Below are 21,057 nucleotides of genomic sequence, written 5' to 3' on the forward strand. Positions count from 1 at the left end.
AAGTAGGCTTATTGGGTAACTGGGCATCACTTTCCCCTGGAATAGTGTGAATTAGATCAACAACAACAACAACAACAACAACAACAAAAGGCAATGATTTAAGAAAATAAAAATCATTTTACAGGTAAATTCTGAATTAGAGTTTCCTTTAGATAAAAGTCGCGCTGAAAACAAAATGGATTAAGAGTATCATTACTGATCCTCTGGAAATTAAACCACAGTGGAGTTGAAACGTTTCAGAAATGGACGTTTCAAATCGAGCCAACATCACAACAAACGCCAAACAGCGCCAGCAGCTCGGAGCCGGAAGTGGTGTTTCTGTCATCACAGCCAGCTTGACGCGCGTGTCCGGAAAGGCAGGGACTCGGTGGAAACCGTCTCTGTAGAGACCGGAGGAGAGGAGGAAGAAGGATGATGGGAGCCAACACTACCGTCCACAAGTGACCCATTTCTCTCAGCAAGACACACATCTCACTTATTTTTATTCACCACAGCTAGTGATCGGACTCGAGTGTTCTTCTCTCCCAAGATGTCGGCGTCGGCGATATTTATCCTCGACCTGAAGGGAAAGGTAAGTTTGGGGACGACTTGTTGTTGGTGGCGAAGTTGACATCACGAAGCATCTGTTTCAAGAAAAAGAGTACTTTACCAAACACGAAAAAAAAAGGGGAGCCACTAAATTGACTGAACTGAAACAACTGTAGATCTATCCGGGTTGTATTTCCTCCTTAAAGGCCAAGTGGCTGCTGTGAACGTCCCTCCGTGTGAGTCAGGAAGAGGCTCGACCTGCTAAACTCGTTCGGCCGCTGTGTGAGCACACACGGCCGGGTTGTTCTTGTGCAGCCATGCGGCCTTTATCGCATGTGATGTGTCCTATTTCAAAGTTTCGAACTTCTCTCTGTGCTTAACATTCATCTCTAAAACGTTCAAAGCACTTTAAAAAAATGAAGATGACACACTGTAGATTTTTTTTCATCTGAAGCACAACAAACAAACACACGAGATAGTACATTGCGTCATCAATCAGCTGATTCATTCATTTAGTTACAGCTTTTTGCCTACGCTGCCTAATTAATCTGCTGAGGTTTATTTTTCATTCATCGGACAGTTGTCCACAAAATGTCAAGATGAAGATAACTTCCCAAAATCAAATTTTCTACAGCCCAAAATTGCGTGTTTTCACATTGCCTGTTTTCTTTGAGCCAAAGAGAGACAAAAGCATCTAATCTCCACAATCTGAGATACTGAAACTGGCAAATGTTACGCATTTCCCATTGAAATTGGACTCAAGCAAGTAGTTGATTCATTAATTTTCTGTTGATTGGAATTGGTCATTTTAAAGCAACAAATCAACTCCTTGGTTTTGGGTCTTTTGGTTTCAAATGTAGTCCTGCAATGAAAAATATAAATGACAATCATAAGCAATAATGATGTGCAGATTATTTGATTAGGAAAATAATCAATTATTGTATTTCTGACAAACAGTTTTTTCACTTGTATTCAAATTGTGGAAGTGATGTGGCATGAAAGTGATGATGATTATTATTATTGTTGTTGTTGTTATTGCTTTCTTGTCAGGGGAGTTGATTTATATGCAGTAGTATGGTTTGAAAAAAAGAGAACAATGAATTCTTCCTCTTAAGTTTCACATATAAACCTCACAGGGTAAATTTATTTGAAAGCAAGAAAAGGAATTGCTAAAGAAGTCTTATGTGCCTAACAATACTCGTCAGGGGAAAAGGATCAGTACCGCACAGCCTACATCTCTGATTGTACAGATTAAAGGTTTTCTCTTTTTCCCTCTCCTTCCTCCTCTGTCTGTCTCTGCCCTGAGGCAAGTCAGTAACTCTTCACCCTCGGTCCTCTCCCTCTTGTGGATGCGGGAAAAGTGATTAGAAAGAACTTAATGGAAATTCTGGAAAGGTTGAATATATCCAAACCCTCACCACAGATAAAAATAATTGCAATCAATAATCATGCACAGATAGATAGGTCACTCTTGTATGCACATTTGCCTGGGAACGCACAGTTACTCCAGAAGACAATTTCCACCTCTGCCCTTTATCGGCCCCACACCCCCCCGGCCTCCCTCTTCCCCTCTAAGTTCTAGCTCCTGGGCACCAGACTGCACACTGCTGGCTGCTGGGACCCGCTATGTGGACTGAAATGTCAGGCTATTGAAATCAGCATGGTGTTGTTTGTTCCCAGTGCTTCCCAATAGAATATTTAATAAGTGAACATGTTCAAACAGAAGTTTTGAGTTGTCATCGGTGGCATTGTATCTAGACAACTAGATTGATGGCCAATCGATTTGCGGCAGACATTCATGGAGCCCAGAGGATGAATCCTAATAGCTTTGACAGTCCTCTGGCTTTTTCCCGTGGTGCCACTAAGTTGACATTTGTGAGGCCTGGGACCTATGCTGCTGGTCATTCCTCTCTCTCACTTTGCTTCCTGTTGGCCTCTCTGCTAATTACTGACTGAAATAAAAGCATAAAAAATATAATATAATTGTTGGATGACATGACATTGAATTTGTTACAGAATTTTAATCCACCCCACAGAGTTAATTATAATAACTTTGTTGTGGCTGTAGACAATTATGCCATGTCCAAAGATGCTGCACATAATTTTATTTGTACTTCTGGGGAATGAGTGAGTAAATCGAGCCTCTGTATGTTCCTTTCAAAATGCACAGTGGAATAAGAAAGTTTCCTCGGTGCTGCTAACAATCCCACAATGCTTTGCTTTTGCGTTTTACGAAGGAAAACTCATGCAGCTCTCAATGAAGACTCTGTAATGAAGTGTCTCGAGGTCACCACTGGGCAAATGATCAAGTCTTGAAGGGAACGAGTGAGTGATTTTGGACACAGTCTTTTGTTGAGGAGATGACAGTATTTCTTTATTTTTCAGGGATATTGTACATCAAAATATGAATTTTGAAACGTAACCATAAATACACAGCATTTGCCTAATGCTTATAATTTGCAGTTCTCATCGGTTTGTTCCTGCTGCAATTACAGTGAGTTGCTAGTTATTTTAAAAAAGACACACTGTGCACACTGCACAATGTTAAATAGATGCAATTGATGGACCAACTCACTGGCGTCTTTTTGCAGTCAGTGTCATTATTTTATCCACAAGTAAGCCTCTGTCCATTTCTAACAGCCCCATCTCTCTTTTTCTGAGTCATGATTGAGTTACGCTTCAACGTTTGTGACGTGATTGTGTTCCTGACTTGTTGATACACACTGACACGTTTGGATTTTTGTCTCTTCCTGTTTGCCCACACTCCAGTGAGGCTTTTGTGGTTGCCATTTGACTTTAGAGGTCAACAGTGGTTTCTATTGATTTTGCTCTGATTGCCTTCTGTGCACCAATGACAAACTTTCCCTAAATCACTGCAACGATTTTCCCTTGATGATTTTTAAGTCCAGTGATGCTTTTAATAGAGGATATTCTGCAGTTGTTGTTGTTTATTGGGCAACTCTTTCAAAATATCACAAAATAAAAAGTTTTCTAGATTGAGCAAATGGTTGATAATGCCATTTTTAATTGTAACACAGTTCTTCATATTAACTTGTATAAAAGTGTCTCTGCCTTTAATTCTATGCCTTGCTTTCATCTTTTTCGTGTTCACCTAATTCTCATACTCTCATTATCTTTTAAACTAAAAGATAATGTCTATTTTTACCTAAAAGACTTTGAGCTACTTATCATATGTGAATGTCATGCATAATAAGGTTTCAGGGGTATGATGGAAGGATGTTTCAGTACAGTTATTTGTAGATGAACTGTGCTATGATTTTAATGGGGAAAGTATGACATTCACAGCAGACCTGGATTATGAAGTAGCTGTTCTCTGTTTAGGGGCATGAAATCTGTTAACCGTTTGTTCGAGGTCTTCTGTTTGATGTGCTCTGCCTTTACTGAATATACTATGCTATCTGATGTTTTCCTTTTTAAACTGAGTTTAACTGACACACATTCGAACCGTCACCACATGGCTGTGATGTGTTGACTCTTGAATATCCTTAAGGTGAATCATTCACTTATCAGCTACACAGTTGGCTGACTGAACCGACTCCCAGAAAGAAAAAGAAAAAGAAACCCGTAAAACTCAGTAAACTGGCAACAGGGAGTTGGAAGGAGCAGAATAAGAAGTAGAGGAAGCTGGTTGTGACAGCCATTACAGAAATATCTAATTTCATGTTAGGGAATGACTTAAACAGTTGCATAATGTTACTTTATGATAACTGATATGTGCTTTAGAAACGCCTATGGTGGTAGTGATTGCAATCATTTTTAGATTTAGATTAAGGACAATGTGGTTAACTTTGTGGCTGGGGTTCTTTTGGCACATTTTTCTAAGACCTGCAAACAGAATCGTGCCAATTTCAATGCTCGTAATGGAAATTCTGTGTAATTCTGTGTAAATAAATATATACATATTCAATTAAATTCACAATAAAGAAAAAATATTAAATGTTAAAATACGTGATAAACGTTATTGTTTTTCTTTCTTTTTTTTCAATTTAAGAGCAACATTTCTCACTTCACAATTCAAAAGAATTTAGGGATTTCATCATCTACAGTCCATAATAACATCCAAAGATTTTCTGGAAGAATCTCTGCATGTAAGCAGCAAGGCTGAAAATCAACATTGAAAGCCTGTGACCTTCAATTCCTCAGGTGGCACTGCATTAAAAACCAACTTCACTCTGTAAAGATCTTGCCACTTGGGCTCAGGGACATTGTCAGTTCACACTATTTGTCGCCACATCTATCAAGTGTAATTTAAAACTCGAGGCAAAAGCCATATATCAGCATCACCCAGAAACACTACCAAGCTCATCTGAGATGGACTGACACAAAGTGTGGTCTGATGTGTCCACATTTCAAATAGTTTTTCCAAATCACAGAGAGCCCAGATTGTTATCAGTGCAACCCTACAAATCCTCAACAATTAGTGTCTTCAGTTTCCAAACACTTACTGGGTCATGTTAAAAGGAAAAGTGATGCAACACAGTGGTAAATATGCCTGTGCGCTGGCTTTTTTTGGAATTTGTTGTAGTTTTCAAATTCAGAATGGGTGAATATTTGCAAAAAAACAAATAAACAAACCAATAAAGCTAGTTATTAGCAAAACATAACAGTATACAGCTATTCAAAAGTCTGTATACGCAATAGTACTGGATTGGCTCTGGCAAAGTGGGTTTCTGGGTAGGAACCTGGGGTCTTTCTTTGTGGAGCATGTTCTCCCTTTGCCTGTGTCGCTTCCCTTTGGGTACTCCAACTTCCTCCCACACTCCAAAGACATGCATGCAAGGTTAAGTGGTAATCCTAAACTGCGAGTAGATGTGTATGCGAGGTTGAATTTGGTTGTTGCCTCCAGGGCAACAGCTATCAGACATTTTTTTTTTTTTTTAATCAAACATTCTCTTCATTATTTCATTGATTAAAGCAATGGTATAAAAGATTTCTCTTCAATTCAAGGAAACATGCATTAATCATTCTTTGTAATTGAATCATGTAATTATTCGGATCACTCAAACAATTGTTTCAGCCTGAGTTAGCCATATGTTAACCCAGTGATAGACAGCCAATCAAAGGTGGGATCGTCTTCCGCTCCGCGATGTGTGTAATGGATTGATGGGTATTGCATTGGTACTTGGTACTGAACAGAGCCAAGCTCCGATCTATTCAGTTGTGGGAAGACAAACTGATATCAGAACATTTGTGTCTATCTGTTCCAATCTTTTGAATATGATGTCTGTTTGATGCCTTGAGGGATTTTTATTAAATATGTAGGCCTGCCATAGTTATTGCATGATCATCTGATTACGATTGTTTGAGCTGACCACAGTCATTTTACATAACTGTCACAATTTTTTTTCCATTCATCTGTATAAAAACAGCCGGATAAAACTAACAGCAATGTCATATCACTAATGAATCACTGTTTCCACGCTGTTTTCCACCATTTGAGCTTTGACTGGTGCTCTCTTAATGGCATGACTGGTTATTAGAATAATTAGTAACAAGAATGACAGCAACAGAGGGTGTGTTTGCTGAAATCTTCTGTTTGCAGCTCCTTTTGATGCAAAGATTTGTTTATACCTCATTCTCTGTCTCCGGTGACCTCTGAACTCTTTGCTATATGGTGTCTCTCCCGTTATAGAAGTGGAGCAGTGGCCTGTTGATATCCTCTTTTCTTCTGCAGATTACTTTACGTTCCTGGAATTTCCTCTTTTTTATTTCTTATTTCCTCCTGCCTTTGTTGCATCCGCACTTGTGTGACCCCCAGTGCAACACAGAGTCCTCTATTAAAGAAGGGGGAAACCTTTCCATCTATGTGTGTGTGGTAAGAGAGTGAGAGCGATCTAGATCCCTCAAGCATAGAAGCTTTGATCTCTCTCTCTCTTTTTTTTTTTTTTTTTTTTTTTTAACTTCACTGTGTGTGTCCGGACTCAAACAAGACTGCTGACTCATCTTTTTTTATGGGTATGTGTTTCCATTCAAACCAAGAGATGTGGTGTTTCTCAAGGCTGAGGCTAATCTTGTCATTTCTATGAACCACACTGCAGGCAGATGAGAGATATATTGGCAGTGAGTCATAAATTGTGGTGTGAATGTGTCTATTTTTGTCAGTACAGATAGAAAAAGTGCAATTTTGTCAACATGTCAAAGTCTGATTTTGTGTGACTGTAGTTTCTGGGTCTTCTGCCTTCCTTGTTTGGTTCTGTATTGTTCCTTTGTGGTGTGCTGTGTATTATTTTCAGTAGGTCTACAATGGAGTTTGCTTTACAAAAAGCTAGTCAGCTGTATGTTTAGTACATTTTTTGATGTCAGTGTCTTAGATTCGTATCTAAACTCAACCGTTTGTATTGATGGAGAATACCAAGTTCCCTGTTGAAAGTGTGTAACAGGTAATCATTGAAGGCTCAGTTTGTAAATGGGCAACGCTCCCATTACACACTTATTCAAAAGTAATTGACTTGCTAGCAATAACTGTACTGAATAGCTCACACACACACCTTTAACTGCATACGGGTTATCACTTTTTTGAAGAGGATGAGTCAAGATCTGCATAACAGAGGTGGTTTTATGGCACATGAACATTTATTTAAAATTTCTGTCACTCAGAACCAAAGTGGTAGACCATGCTGCTACGACGACTAAAAATAACAGCACAGCTTTGTTTTGCTTGGAGACACTGCACAACATAAATCCTGGAATGGACTAAATGTGACACATTAATGTTTTTAATTGCGTAGGATGTTTTTTCTTTACAGGTATCTCAGTTTTTTAAGTTAGTTTTTTTTTTTTTTTTTGATGCGAGGGGGGGTCGATTTGCAGCAGACAACCTTGACCTGCACTGATCAGGGGATTTTCAGTGGTGTATTTTGTGTTTTAAACCTCTAAAGATCAGGGACGACATGCATCATACAATATTAAACCAGCATTTGTGTTTATGAAGTTTGGTGTCATTTCAAGCCTTGTGGTGCTAAAGCATAAGCTTTGTGATACCTCTTCCTTATTGAGAGGCTGGTCATTCAGTATTCATTACCTGACATTCAACTTCACACATTTCCTCAGTAAATGAACTAGGAAATTCATCCGGGGGGAGGAGGAGGGCGGGGGGTTGTGCTCAGCCAGTGGTTGTTGAAGCATGTTTAAGGTTGAGTGCTCAGGTTTGGTACGTCAGCCAAAAACTATAAATATTTCATGTCTGGGTAGTGCATCCATAATAGCGTCCTCTGTCTTGTGTCTATTTTGTTCTTTCTGGTATATGTCCAGGTGCTGATCTGCCGTAACTACATGGGGAACATGGACATGAATGAGATTGATCACTTCATGCCGATCCTGATGAAGAGGGAAGAAGACTCTGAGATGACGCCGCTGGTCAGCCACGGCTCTGCACACTTCATGTGGATCAGACACAGCAACCTTTACTGTATCCATTTTCAGGTTATGCCTGAACATTGCACTTTTGTTGTGACTTGCAAAGCCACCTTTGATGCAGCAAACAGAATTTGAGTGAGATGATCTGTGAATTCAACAATTTACTATAGTAATTTCCTGGAGTGAGTCTCTTACAACCTTCCACGAGTGTCCATTATCACATCTGTGGAGGAATTAATGAATTTAAAATATAGGAGACACTGTAAAATATGTCATAAAACAGAAGCGCATGGAAGTGCTTCTGTTTTATGACATCATGTATCAGTCAGTTGAAAATTTTAGCTCACAATCACTGTGATGTGCTTTGCCCTGTATCTGTTCCTTTTTTCATAGCAAGATTGGGCAGTCAAACTTCCTTACACATTATTAATTCAGCATGATATTGCGGTTGTGAGAAAGTAGTATTCCCACTGCACTGAATTAGACTGAGCTCTTTTACTTCCCTGTGGCCATGTTTTTTCAATTGCTTGCAAGTGTGATGCATTCTGGTAACTTTTTTATTTTATTGCATTAATCTCACAACCATCTAGAGTATCTAAAAAGATACTCAGCACATGGCTACATCTCTGTATGTTTCTGATTCATATCAATTTGAATGTTTTCTGGCTCAGATTCTACACTTGCGGTTTGTTGATGTGAAATTCAGTTCATTTCCTTAACAGGCTTTTATTTAGTGGTGGCAATGACCAAGAAGAATGCCAACGCTGCTCTGGTGTACTCCTTTCTTTATAAAATTATTCAGGTGCGTCTGTTTTTGAGGCACAAGTGGCTGTTGGCTGTTGTTTCATGTGTGCTACAAACTTTGTATAGTCCCATCTATTGTCTCATTAGACTCTTAGCACAGGTATGAATTCAGCACACTTCCCAAAAATGAGGACTATTTTTGTACATTTGGACCATGGATAGGGACAGTTGTAATGCCGCCTCCTGCTGTTACTGTTGAAATTTGTCAACGGCCAAGTCTGCCTGGTTTTGTTTTTATTTTCTCAAATCTTTATCTTAAGTGGGCAGAGATGTGCTTCTATAGCAATAACTACATGAGAAACTGTCCAGATATAAAATGCAGTGGATAGTCAAGCCCTTTCTGCAAATGTGTTCATGCTCATTTCAGTTTAGCAGGGAGACAGCAGGTAAGCTAATGTATCTTGTTCAATCTTTATATGCATTTTAAACTGTTCATCAAGCATCCTTTAAACAAATGCATCTCCCCACAGCTTTTCGAATGGATTCATGAAGCCACCAGACAGATATTTACTTTGCTACCTACCATACACTGCACAAAAAATGAGAATTAATGAATTATCGATAAATGATGTACCAGTTTTGTAAATTTATGTACAATAATGTATATCACAAACTGCTTCTGTGTGCAGGTGTTTAAGGAGTACTTCAAAGAGCTTGAAGAAGAAAGCATCCGTGACAACTTTGTGACAGTGTATGAGCTGATGGACGAAGTCATGGACTTCGGCTTCCCTCAGACAACTGACAGCAAGATCCTACAAGAGTAAGAAAATGATCTCTCAATGCAATAAAACTGTGAAAGTTGTGCATGTTTGGAAGCATAAAATTTCAGCTCCGGTTGAATTTTATTTTAAAAGAACTTAAAAATGAGGCAATCATCATAGAACTGAGCTGACGTAAAGCAGACAAACCTTTGCTTCAGCTGAATCCGTTCTGTTGATACTGTGTTGTGGCATGTAAGAGTAGGACGAATCAAGCTGATGAGGGGATAAGGTTATAGTTTTAAACTCTCAAAGACCATAATTACCACACTCCAGTGTTTTTTTTTTTTAATGCATTCACATTAGTTAAAATGGCACCTTTATCATCCATTAGGGAATCATGTGCAAAAGTTTCACAGTGCGGTAACAGCTTCAGATTTTATAATGTAAGTGACCAGGGAGGGAGGGAAAGAGGGAATAAGAGCACATTATAATTCAGTTTGAAGTGCTATGGACCTGTTTGTTTTTTGTTTTTTCGTTATATGGTGGAGCTTTACTTTGTGAGTGAAATGAAGTGAAACTATTATTATTATTATTATTATTATTATTATTTAGATAATGGTTCAGCATTCAGTAAGGCTGCACTACTGCTGGGCAATGACCAGCTTTGCCTTCAATTCACAGTGCTGTAAATTGTACACTTTTAAATTTGAATGAATATTTGGTATTGCATGCAATTGGCTTTTTTTTTTTTTTTGCTAATGTCTGATTGATGTTTAATTGTGTGTGCAGTTTGTGCACCAAGGCTTGACTCTGTGCGTGCGTGCGTGTGTGTTCTCTTCTGTCTGAATAGGGCTGATAATTACCAAGCGCCAATTGGCACTCAAAACACAATGACACCATCAGCTGGACACACTTGAGACTGTCTGACAAAAAAGGCCTGCTCTTCTTTTCTCCAAGGAGATTCACAAAAGTGTCATTTCACTTCAGACACATGCATATGGACACACACAGAATGTACATGCACATGTTCACTGTGTCTCTGTAGGCTATTCCAGTTCTCTGACATTTTCATTCCCTGACCATCACAGAAATAGTCTTTTTTTTTTTTTTGCATTATAGCACTTTCTACCAGTTTGGAGTATCAATGGGATTATGTGTGGGTGGATGCAAGAGACTGGCAAAGTGCAACTGTGGGGATGCATACACATGTGAAGGTGTTCATGTGTGTCTACTTATAAACTTTCATGCATTTGAGGGAGAGAGGGTGTGTGTGTTTGTTGCGCTTGCTATTGTTATGCTAATCTGTCAGTTTTCTGCCAACGCTGCATCCATAACTTTCATTAGCATTTCTGAGGAGAATCAGGGCAAAACAGAACAAATGGCAAAGCAACACAACAACCGACCCCAAGCCCACTTGTCACCGTCTTTTATCTGTCAGCACTTCCAGACTTTTCTATGTGTCAACATCCATCCAAGTACCTCTGGGTGGGAAGAACTGGGACAGAAAACGAGGGAGAGAATTTTGCCTCAATCTGTCAATCAATCTAAAACTTGTTGGTGGAGCACTTTTTGTTGTTGACATTGGATAGGAAATGTAAAGTTGAGCTTAAAAGACATCTGCTTGTGTTCTGTTTTGTATTTCTTCAGTAGCCTTCACTTGGCTTCATGGGTCGTGACACTTGGCCCCTGTTCGCACAGTTAACTTATGTTGAACAAGAGCTGCATGGCTCATCAGGGACTGCATACTATGGATGAAATGGTTGACCACTGAGGTTTTCCACTTTGTATTTTCAGCAGTGTCCATTGCCTAGTGAACTTGACAAGATGTTTTGTTTTGCTTTGTCCGGTTTTTTGGAATTTTTAGAGAGAAACCCCTTAAATCTGACTTTACATTTACATTTTACAGCATCAGCCAGCAGACAGACACAGTTGGCAAGCGGTGTAGCATTTAGCAGCATTTCCCTAAGGGATGGTAGATAGCAAAAATAGAGCTAAACAGGGTTAACAACAGAAATAACAACTCAAACCCAACTCAAACAACAACTCAAAATAAATGATAACGTTGCTCAATAGCCTTTTGAAAAGTAGACAAAGAACTGTTCAAATACCAAGCATCTGTCCTCAGGCGCTATCCTCCAACAGGGTAACGGGTCATGTTGAATTGAGTAAATTTTTTTTATTTTGGCTGCTAGCGGGCTCAGTGCCATCTAGTAAAGGATCTGGAATGAGACTGACACATTATGAGTAACTGCCATGTTTGTCTACATAGCTACATGTTGGCCATGTCAACGTTAGAAGCTCTATACACGTCTTAAGTTGTACAGTCAACTGAAATGGTCTCACACCCTCATAAATACAGTGGATATAAAAAGTCTACACACTTCTGTTCAAATGTCAGTTTACATGATTTAAAAAAAGTAAGGCCAAAATAGATTAGCAGTTCTTGTAGGATTTTCTTGACATGAACTTAGTTCATGTCAACTTAGTTCATGTCAACTTATCTTAGAGCAAAAGCTATGGTCCTGAAAGAGGTTCATACGCATCAGAGAGATTGTTGAAAGGTATCGTCAAGAGGGTGTGGAAAATTTCCAAAGCATTATATATGCCATGGAGCACAGTGAATACACTTGTCAAGAAGTGATAAAATAATGTACAACAGTGACATTACCGCAAACTTAACACCCCCCTCCTTTTTGATCATATGCCTGAAGAAAAACTAGTCCAGAGGCTGTCAAGACAGCAACATTAAAAGACTTAGAGTGTTTTTTGTTTGTTTGTTTATTTGTTTGTTTTTTTGCCAAGTACTCGTTGTTTGTAACCCGTGTCAACATTCTGACATATTCTTCATATGTCTGGGCTATTGGATAGGGTGGCAATAAAGAAGTGTTTTCTTACAATGGAAAAAATCCAAGCCTGTCCATATTTTGCAAAAGCCTATATCAAATCTAAAAAAAAAAAAGCAGGTGTGAAAATGTGTTGTGGTCTGATGAAACCATGGCTGCAATGCTTGGCTGTAAGATATAATTGGTACAAAAACATGTCACATCCCCAAAAGAATACTGTATGCATGGTGGTAGCAGTGTCATTTTGGGCTTTTTTCTTCAAGTGGAACTGGGTCATCGTGGTGGAGAGAATTATCAAATGATAAATTTTGGCACAAAACTTTCAGGCCTCAGCTAAAAGGTGAATATGAAATATGATGAATTTCACCTTTCGGAATGACAATGACCCAAATCATAAATGTAGATTAAGAAAAGAAAGGCTTAGTTTTCAAGATTAAAGTTTTGGAATGGGCCAGTTTGAGCCGAGACCTGAAACCAATTGAAAATCCGTCCTGAAGAGGGCTGTAGTCAGGAGATACCCTGGCACTCTAAGCACTTCCTCAGTGAAGAGTGGGCAAACAATGCCAAGTCAAGCTGTGCCACTACCTAACCACAGAGACTGAATGCTGTCATGAAATCAAAAGGCGCCTCTGCATAGTATTTATTTAAGGCTGGTTATATTACCTAGTTACTGTACTTACTTACTTTTTTTTTTCTTTTTTTATCCCCATTAACAGATTTGTTTTTTTCAAGTGAATAGTACAGGTTATATTTCACATTAAAAGTGAAGATTTATTTTATGTAGCAAAAACCGGGCATTTTAGCCTTTTTATATCCACTGCACACACACACACAGCAACGACATAAATGACACCAGTGGTAATAGGCAATATTACTTTGAAAAATAAGTAGGTTCACCCCTCAAGGGCGGAGATGAAACTGCTCCATTGTGTGGGTTGGAAGCATGTCCTCCAAGAAATTCAGTGAGAATTATTGATTGGGTTAAAACTGAAAAGCTGAGCTAAGCTACCCAGCTGTGCAGTATCTCTATCATGTCCTTGTTTGATTATCAGCCTCTTCACAACCGGATTCATGTGCAGAACAATAGTACAATAGTGTTGCTTAACAAAGAGTATTAAATGCCTGTTCTTTGTTTTGCTCCTCTGCCAAAAACATCAGAAGTATTTCCTTTAATAGTTCATTCAATGGGATACCTTTGGATTTCTAATAAAAAAGGTTTGTGTGTGTGTATAATATATATATATATATATATATGTATATATATATATATATATATATATATATATATATATATATATATATATATATATATATATATATATATATATATATATATATATATATATATGTATATATATATATATATGTATATATATATATGTATATATATATATAGGTATATATATATATATATATATATATATATAGGTATATATATATATATATATATATATATATATATATATATAGGTATATATATATATATATATATATATATATATATGTATATATATAGACCCTATTTATTTTTATCTAGCTGTGTGTGTGTAAAGAAGAGAATAAAGAAGTGTTTTATTAATTGTTGATCCAAAATTTTAGACTTTATATAAAGGAAACTGATTTGGTTCAGCAAGGCAAGTGAAAAGGAAGTGGTGTGGAGCAAATGTTTGGGTAGAAACAATCCTGGTCACATGCTGTTTATCTAAGTACACCTCTCTTCTATTCTCATGAGAAACCATTATATCTCCCTGGACACGGAGAGGACTGGTAAAGCAAACCAGCTCTCAAACTTGTGAAACATAAAACTAAACCAATCCATTGTTTTTAGTAAAATCAAGAAATAACAGTTATGTATAAATTGTTTTTTAAAGTCAATAGTTGATCTACTGGAGATGCAAGGCAAGTGAGTGAGTCTTATTTTTAAAGCTGCAACATTAATATTTTCATACAAACCCAGAGACTTATCATTTGGCTGGATACTTTAGGGAGCGCTTGTTACTGTACGATACATGAACTGCTCAGCTAGCTGGTGATCTTGGCGGTAATATTATTATATAATATTGCATATTGGAGAAAGAGCGAGGAAATTAAAATTGAGCTAAAGAGTTTGAGAGAGAGCCATTAGAAACTCACCTCTATCTGAGAGTCCTCACTCCAGTTGTTCGACTTAACCAAAGTTATCTGTAGTTGGTTGTGCAGTATCATTTATTCATTCATCTTCTACCACTTATTGGTTTCCGGGTCCGAGGGGTGCTGGAGACAATCCGAGCTCACATTGGGTGAGGGTGGGGTACACCCTTGACAGGTCACCAGTCCATCGCAGGGCCAACACACAGAGACAGACAGAGATGACCACTCACACTCACTCTTCTTGTTGTTGTCTTGTTGCTTAAAAACATTTAAGCCAGTGGGAGATGGGACATTTAATGCTTGGCTTTAATTTGCAAAAACAACAGTTAACACTACAGTAACATCTAAACAGCAAGTTAAAATATTATCTGTACTGAATATACAATGGAAAATATGAATTATGTCAGTTATGTCATTGTTTATTTTCCTTTTGGAATTATGAATAATATTCATACCATGCAGTGACTTTCATTTTTTTCCACTCAATTGTAAAAAAAAAAAAAAAAAAAAATTTATTCCAGAGGTGTGATTTCTTTTTTTCCCCTATTTGTTTGTTCGTTTCAGATACATAACCCAGCAGGGCCATAAATTAGAAGTGGGGGCTCCGCGACCTCCTGCCACTGTCACCAATGCTGTGTCGTGGCGGTCAGAGGGCATCAAGTACAGGAAGAATGAAGTTTTCATGGACGTCATTGAGTCTGTAAATCTTCTGGTGAGGCCAACATCAATCATCCACTGTTTATGTTTTTTTTAGGGCGATATGCTATCTGGGAATTTCAGGTATTGAATAATCCAGTGTGTCTATGAATGCTTATCTCCAGCCTTACTCAGATTTAACTGTGCTGCTCAGCACAGAAGATGTTGCATGCAGGCTTATCACTCAGGTGCACTGCAGTGTAGAAAAGGGCTTGTTTGTCTTTTATCTGGATATTATTCATTGCTCAGTTATTGGGGTAGACTGGACAGGATGCATATGAGGCACATACTCTCAAACTGTACAACTGCTTAACTATTAGAAGAAAAGTAGAATTTACCACGGGCTATTCTGTGATGCTTAAATGGCACAGATTAACAGCTACTATGCATCATGTTACTGTGATTGTTCAAGGAATTTCAGTACAGCATTAGTTCTCCATGCTTGATGTATGATCATTAATTTTTTTTAACCCATCTTTTAAACTTGACAGATTCTCTTGAACAGTTGTGTTGAAAATAGATGATCAAAGTGTTTGTGAATGCTGAGAGTAACTGGTGGCGTCAGTATGGAAATCGTCTTTGTCAGAACTCTGACGTGTGTTGGCAGCTCCAAACACTTTGAACTGAATTTCTAAGGAAATGGTTTCTAATAGCAACGATCCTCCATTTTATTTCAGTGTAGCATGCTGTAGAATTCACATTTCTTCATTGTGTGGAGTGAGTGTGTATACTGGTCAGTATATTAGAAAATTTTGCATATAAATCATATCAGGATACATCTGAGACAGAATGAAGACTGAACTGCGGAACTTTTCCCACATTTGATGTCTCTCTCTTTAAGATGTAGTAAATGTTTTAAATGTGTCCAAAATCTTGGTAGAATGGAACAAATGCTGTTTTCATTTCATGGAAACGTTAACTTTCCTAAATGGTGTGGATTGGTTCAGCTAAAGATGCAATAATAATATTGATTCATGGTAGCAACATTTTTGCAATGGGAATAATCACCACCATTCAATTTAATAATTCGCTGATAGGGAACTGTATGATAAACACGCTTAAAAGTATATTTTGTATTTTTCATTAAGGAGGGCAGACAAAGAATCATATTTTGCTATTGAAAAATAAACAAAGCACATTTGTATACATGCATTTACATCTTTCAGTTTCACAAATGAGAAATAGCTTGTCCTCAAAACAAAATGTCAAGGGCAAAATAATATGTTGCAGTTGCAGTTTTGTTTTTTAGTTGAGTGGAGAGGAATCTCACAAAGTGTATGTGTTTGATCACACTTAGAGCACTGCTGCGACAATGTACCTTTTTTTTGAGCATGGACATAAACAATCATGCTCTTTCTCACCAGTGATGTACTTACATTTCTCATTCTGCATGCTGAGAGCTTTTAAGACCTGTCCCTCAGTCTGTTTATATCTGCTGAGAAGTTGTTCTGGGTATCGGTCAGTTTGTTTATGAGCTGGAGTCTCCTTGTTTCTGTCTCAGTGTCTGTAGTAAAGTTGCATGATCAATCAAAATATAATCCAAATCGCAATACGGCTAGCTGAGAAATTGAAATTCCTGGAGCTACAAAACTGACAAATATAAAACGAATTCCCCACAAAAACCATTCCAAAGCAATCTCACTATTCTTTTTCATATTCTGCAATCCTACTGTGTGTAGCACATTTACCTACATAAAGCACTACATTACATAAAGCAATGTAATAGGCAGCGTTAGACAGATTTGAATGTAAGGCTTGTATCAATGAAAAGACGTTTAATAGTGATTGCTATGCTTTTCTTCCCGTAGGTGAGTGCCAACGGCAGCGTCCTGCGCAGTGAAATAGTGGGCAGCATTAAGCTCAAAGTGGTGCTGTCGGGGATGCCTGAACTAAGACTGGGCCTTAATGACAAAGTGCTTTTTGAAATCACAGGCAGTAAGTAACAGTGAGTCTGTCTCGTCTTGGTAACCCCAAGTGTCGAAGGGCTTAAGTAAAACCGTCATTTACACAGCAGACGTCACATGAATGTCTCCAGGGATTGGGAGTGTCAGCGATGAGAATTACATTTCATTATGCTTTGAGCTGCAGGTTTTGATAAAATCTCAATTTCAATTTTGTTGTCAGTTGAATAAATGCTATTTAGGTTTGCAAAGTAATTGTGGTTTTTGATTGGCACAAAATACATCAAATCTCGTCATTAGAAAATAGCCTTGCATAAAATTCAGCAGCATAAGATTAGATAAAAGTTCAACATATAAACTCTTGTACCCTGTAAAAGTTTCCATATTTAATTGAAAGAGATGAGTGAATATGCTGCTGGTTGATGGATGCTTTCTCACTCAGTGCTCATAAACTCACCGTCATTTTTCCACCTTCACCTCCTCTTCTCGTCTTAACCCTGCGCTCTCTCAATCCTACACTCAGCTGCGCTTTCATCCTCCCTAATCTTGCTTCTCCCTCTACTTTTCCAATTTCTCTAATAATGCCTCCTGCTGCTACATCTGCTTGCGCATATCCTTGTGCCTTCTCCTCCTCTTCCTCCCCTCTCCCTCTGCCTTTCCACCCTCTCATTCTCCTATATTACCGACCCCCCACGGCTCTTCAGTGTCTAGTCTCTTTGCTTCAGAGGTAATCCTCACCCCAGGCTAAAGCCCTGCAGATGAAAGGTGAGGGTCTCCAAATATCTTGTATATGCAGTCCTCAATTCCCCTGCTGTGTGTTGCAGTCTGGGAAGTAACATATCCTGAGAAATAATGATCAGAAATAATGAGGCCACACTCCTAGAAACCAACACTCGTGCCAAATGTTGATACAAATATGAAAATGAATTTTGCACTCCACTTCACTTCAGCAATTCAACTTTTTACATATAATCTCCCAGTCATTTGGCTATAAACATATTTGATTGATGTCCACTTTTTATCATGGCTGAATGCATCTTAAGCAAATGTGTATAAATCATTAAACACTGCCCTCTGCTGGCACAAGTCCCACTTACAACAACAGTTTCTACAGCTGTTTGCACTATAATCACTAGTACTTCTCAGAGATGTTGTCTTGTTTCTTTGAATCTAATGTTTGTGGGATGCTGGTGCTGGGAGCATTTTTATGTTTCCCTAAAGTTGCCAATAGACATTTTAAATTTGTTCTCTGTACAGTAAGAGCTCAATATTAGCTGCTCGAAGTATGGCTAACACTTAATTTTTCATTTTCTCAGTTGCTGAGCATGTCCCTAGGACAACATAGACAAAAAAAAAAGAAAAAAAGGCCAAAGTGACATCTTCAGATTATTTATCCTAACTTTGTCTACAATGTAAACATTTTCTGTTTACAGTACAGGTTCTGTTTAGAGGCAGTATATGAAAGATTAGTTTAAAAATTACTCAGCTATCAACTATTATGGCATATTAACAATCTATCATAGTGCTAACCAACTTTAAGATTTGTCCAATTATCAAATTGTACAAAAAAGTGCAATTTAATTCTCCCTTAGCCCACACAAAGGTCTGTAAAATAGATCAATTCAACAAGTGTCACTTTAAAACGTGTTCTCTTGTCTTATGATTTTCTTTTTTTCCTGTGTGGCATAAGACAGAAAACAGATTAGGTTTCTCCTGTCTGCTGCTGTATTAACAGCAGGGAAACAGGTGAGCGCAGCTTAAAGGTGAACCACAGGGGACACTGCTGCATCTTCATTCCTCCCCTGACATGAACACACACACCTGTCTCTTCCTCCAGCCCCTTAGGTCCCAGCAATGACAGAAAGCCTCCCATTTGACCTTTGTTTCCTGTCTCGTCTTGATGCACACACAAGTGAGTGTGCATTGTGTATGTGTTTGTTAGTGACATACAGAAAGAGAGAAGCATTTATTAAGGCCTTCCTTGTTTTGCTTGGGTGTTGAGTTCTCTCTAGATCTGGCCTCAGCCAGTCCTCATTCGCACAAACACATGCATGCACACGCGCACATCAAAATCAATAGACATGGATCCATAAAACATGCTAACACATACACTCGAGAGTGTACAGGAAAGATGAATGAACAGGAAAGCTACCACAAACACACACATACATTTTGTCAGACAAGTTTGGTCCAGGACTGCATTCCAAGCAGATGAACTGGGTTTTGGATGTTGATTGGAGGATTTAGTTGAAGGCCCATAGGCCCCCAGTTTTTAATTTCTTGTGAGAATATCATCTTACAATTTTCTGTGAAAATCCCCTCTGTGTTTAGCATTCAAATTAATAGAGAGATACGGTTACTCTTGTCCATCGGCATGACTTGGACATGGGGAAAGACTCAAGACTTGCAAAGTTTTATGCTGATGTAAACTGATCACAATAATCAATATATATATATATATATATATATATGGTAATGATGAGCGACACACAAACATAAGCACACACATACAGCACACTGTACTAGGTATATATATATATATATTTATTTATTATATATTTTTGGTTGATTTTCACATCCTCTACTTTACACTCTGACCAGAGCTCATAGGTGAGTAATGATAATGGAGTCAGTCATCCTTTTGTTAGGGCTGGTACGTGTGCGAGCTCGTGTGTGAGCTCGTGTATGTGTCAGCCACAGCAGCACTGTCTCTGCGGTCAGGTAGAAGTAGCTCATAGTGGTACACAATGGCATCAGTAAATGTTCCCAGAGTGTTCCCACACTCAGACCTACAGACAGTTCAGAGTCACCAGTTAACCCAAACATAATGTCTTTGGATGGTGGGAGGAAAACCATACAGTCACAGGGGGAACACGCAAACGCCGCACAGAAAGGACCCAGGCTGGGAACCAAACCTTGTTATTGTGGGGCGACAGTGCTAACCACTATGCCACCGTGCTCCCTGACTTCAGTTGTGTGTGTGTGTTTACTTTTTTATTTATTTTTTATTTATAAAATATAGATTGCTTGCATAGTTATAAATGTAATAAACCATTCAAAGAGCAGATTATTTATATATATATAGATATATTATCTAATCTTACTCATATTCATATATCTCAGAAATAAACTTGACTTAACTCGGTCTTATTTGTGACTTGACCTGACCTGACTCTCTATAGTGCGCCGTAGGACTTGACTTGGGACTTGGACCCTGTGATTTTAACTAGTATGTGAACCTGGTCCCACCTCAGATTTCCAGTCACAGAACATTGTGATATCTCTTTGTAGGTGCCTATATAAGGCGTGTTTCAGTGTAGTATGTGGATTCCCATTACCCAAACAATAAATCGGAAGCTTTCAGCAAATCTATTTCTTTTTGACAGAGTAATGAAATAAACTCCCCCTTCAATGCACGCATACACTGAAAATGTCAGGAACAGATGTATGTTTTTGCTTGCAGGTGATGGCACATCACTTGCTTATGATCTAAATTTCTTATGTATGTTGGTACAGGTTTGAGTTTATTTGGGAGGCAGCTGAATGAGAATCAGCAGGGAGAAGGTTATAGCAGCATGTTTTGAAAGCAAACTTTTGGATATGCATGTCTGTGTACAGTATGTGGCAACTAAATAACAGTTCAATGGGTGGATGAGATGAGGGCAGATGGATTTGGTAAAACACTGTTTGTGTGAAAGGGACTGACTGAATGTTTGCCAGTCACTCTTATCTTGACCTTGATTTCCCCAAGGCTGTGTGAAGGCTCTCATTCTTTTTGTGTATTGTTTGTTTGTGTGTGCATTTGTGCGTATCAGGGGAGAAGAGTAAGACAGTGGAGCTGGAGGATGTGAAGTTCCATCAGTGCGTCCGTCTGTCACGCTTTGAGAACGACCGCACCATTTCTTTCATCCCACCTGATGGTGAGAGCGAGCTCATGTCCTACCGCCTTAACACCGCAGTGAGTAGGACACACTTTAAACATGTACGCACACACTCACAGTGAAAGCCTTTAAGAACAAACTCTTCATTTGTCTCTCAGCAAGTCTCAAAGTGCTTCTGCTCACATAAATCACTAGA

The 21,057-nt window shown here is 38.4% G+C and overlaps 2 protein-coding genes across 3 annotated transcripts in view; one reads left to right on the forward strand and one right to left on the reverse strand.

Moving 5' to 3' along the window:
* The window catches only part of tie1 (tyrosine kinase with immunoglobulin-like and EGF-like domains 1), an 84,157-nt gene that overhangs the window by 41,543 nt on the left and 21,557 nt on the right, over positions 1 to 21,057 (reverse strand). The gene's annotated exons all lie outside the window — the stretch shown is intronic.
* The window catches only part of ap1m3 (adaptor related protein complex 1 subunit mu 3), a 28,155-nt gene continuing 7,437 nt past the window's right edge, over positions 340 to 21,057 (forward strand). Inside the window, exons 1-7 of one of the 2 annotated variants that reach the window (XM_029501064.1) lie at positions 340 to 571; positions 7,801 to 7,957; positions 8,640 to 8,707; positions 9,339 to 9,469; positions 14,948 to 15,095; positions 16,888 to 17,014; positions 20,790 to 20,938. In XM_029501064.1, coding sequence (XP_029356924.1) covers positions 530 to 571; positions 7,801 to 7,957; positions 8,640 to 8,707; positions 9,339 to 9,469; positions 14,948 to 15,095; positions 16,888 to 17,014; positions 20,790 to 20,938 — 822 coding nt within the window. In that variant the 5' untranslated portion in view covers positions 340 to 529. The remainder of the gene's footprint in view (positions 572 to 7,800; positions 7,958 to 8,639; positions 8,708 to 9,338; positions 9,470 to 14,947; positions 15,096 to 16,887; positions 17,015 to 20,789; positions 20,939 to 21,057) is intronic. The other variant, XM_029501061.1, reaches the window with a different exon arrangement.

This window comes from Echeneis naucrates, chromosome 4 (genome assembly GCF_900963305.1).
Source record: "Echeneis naucrates chromosome 4, fEcheNa1.1, whole genome shotgun sequence".
Lineage (NCBI taxonomy): Eukaryota > Metazoa > Chordata > Actinopteri > Carangiformes > Echeneidae > Echeneis > Echeneis naucrates.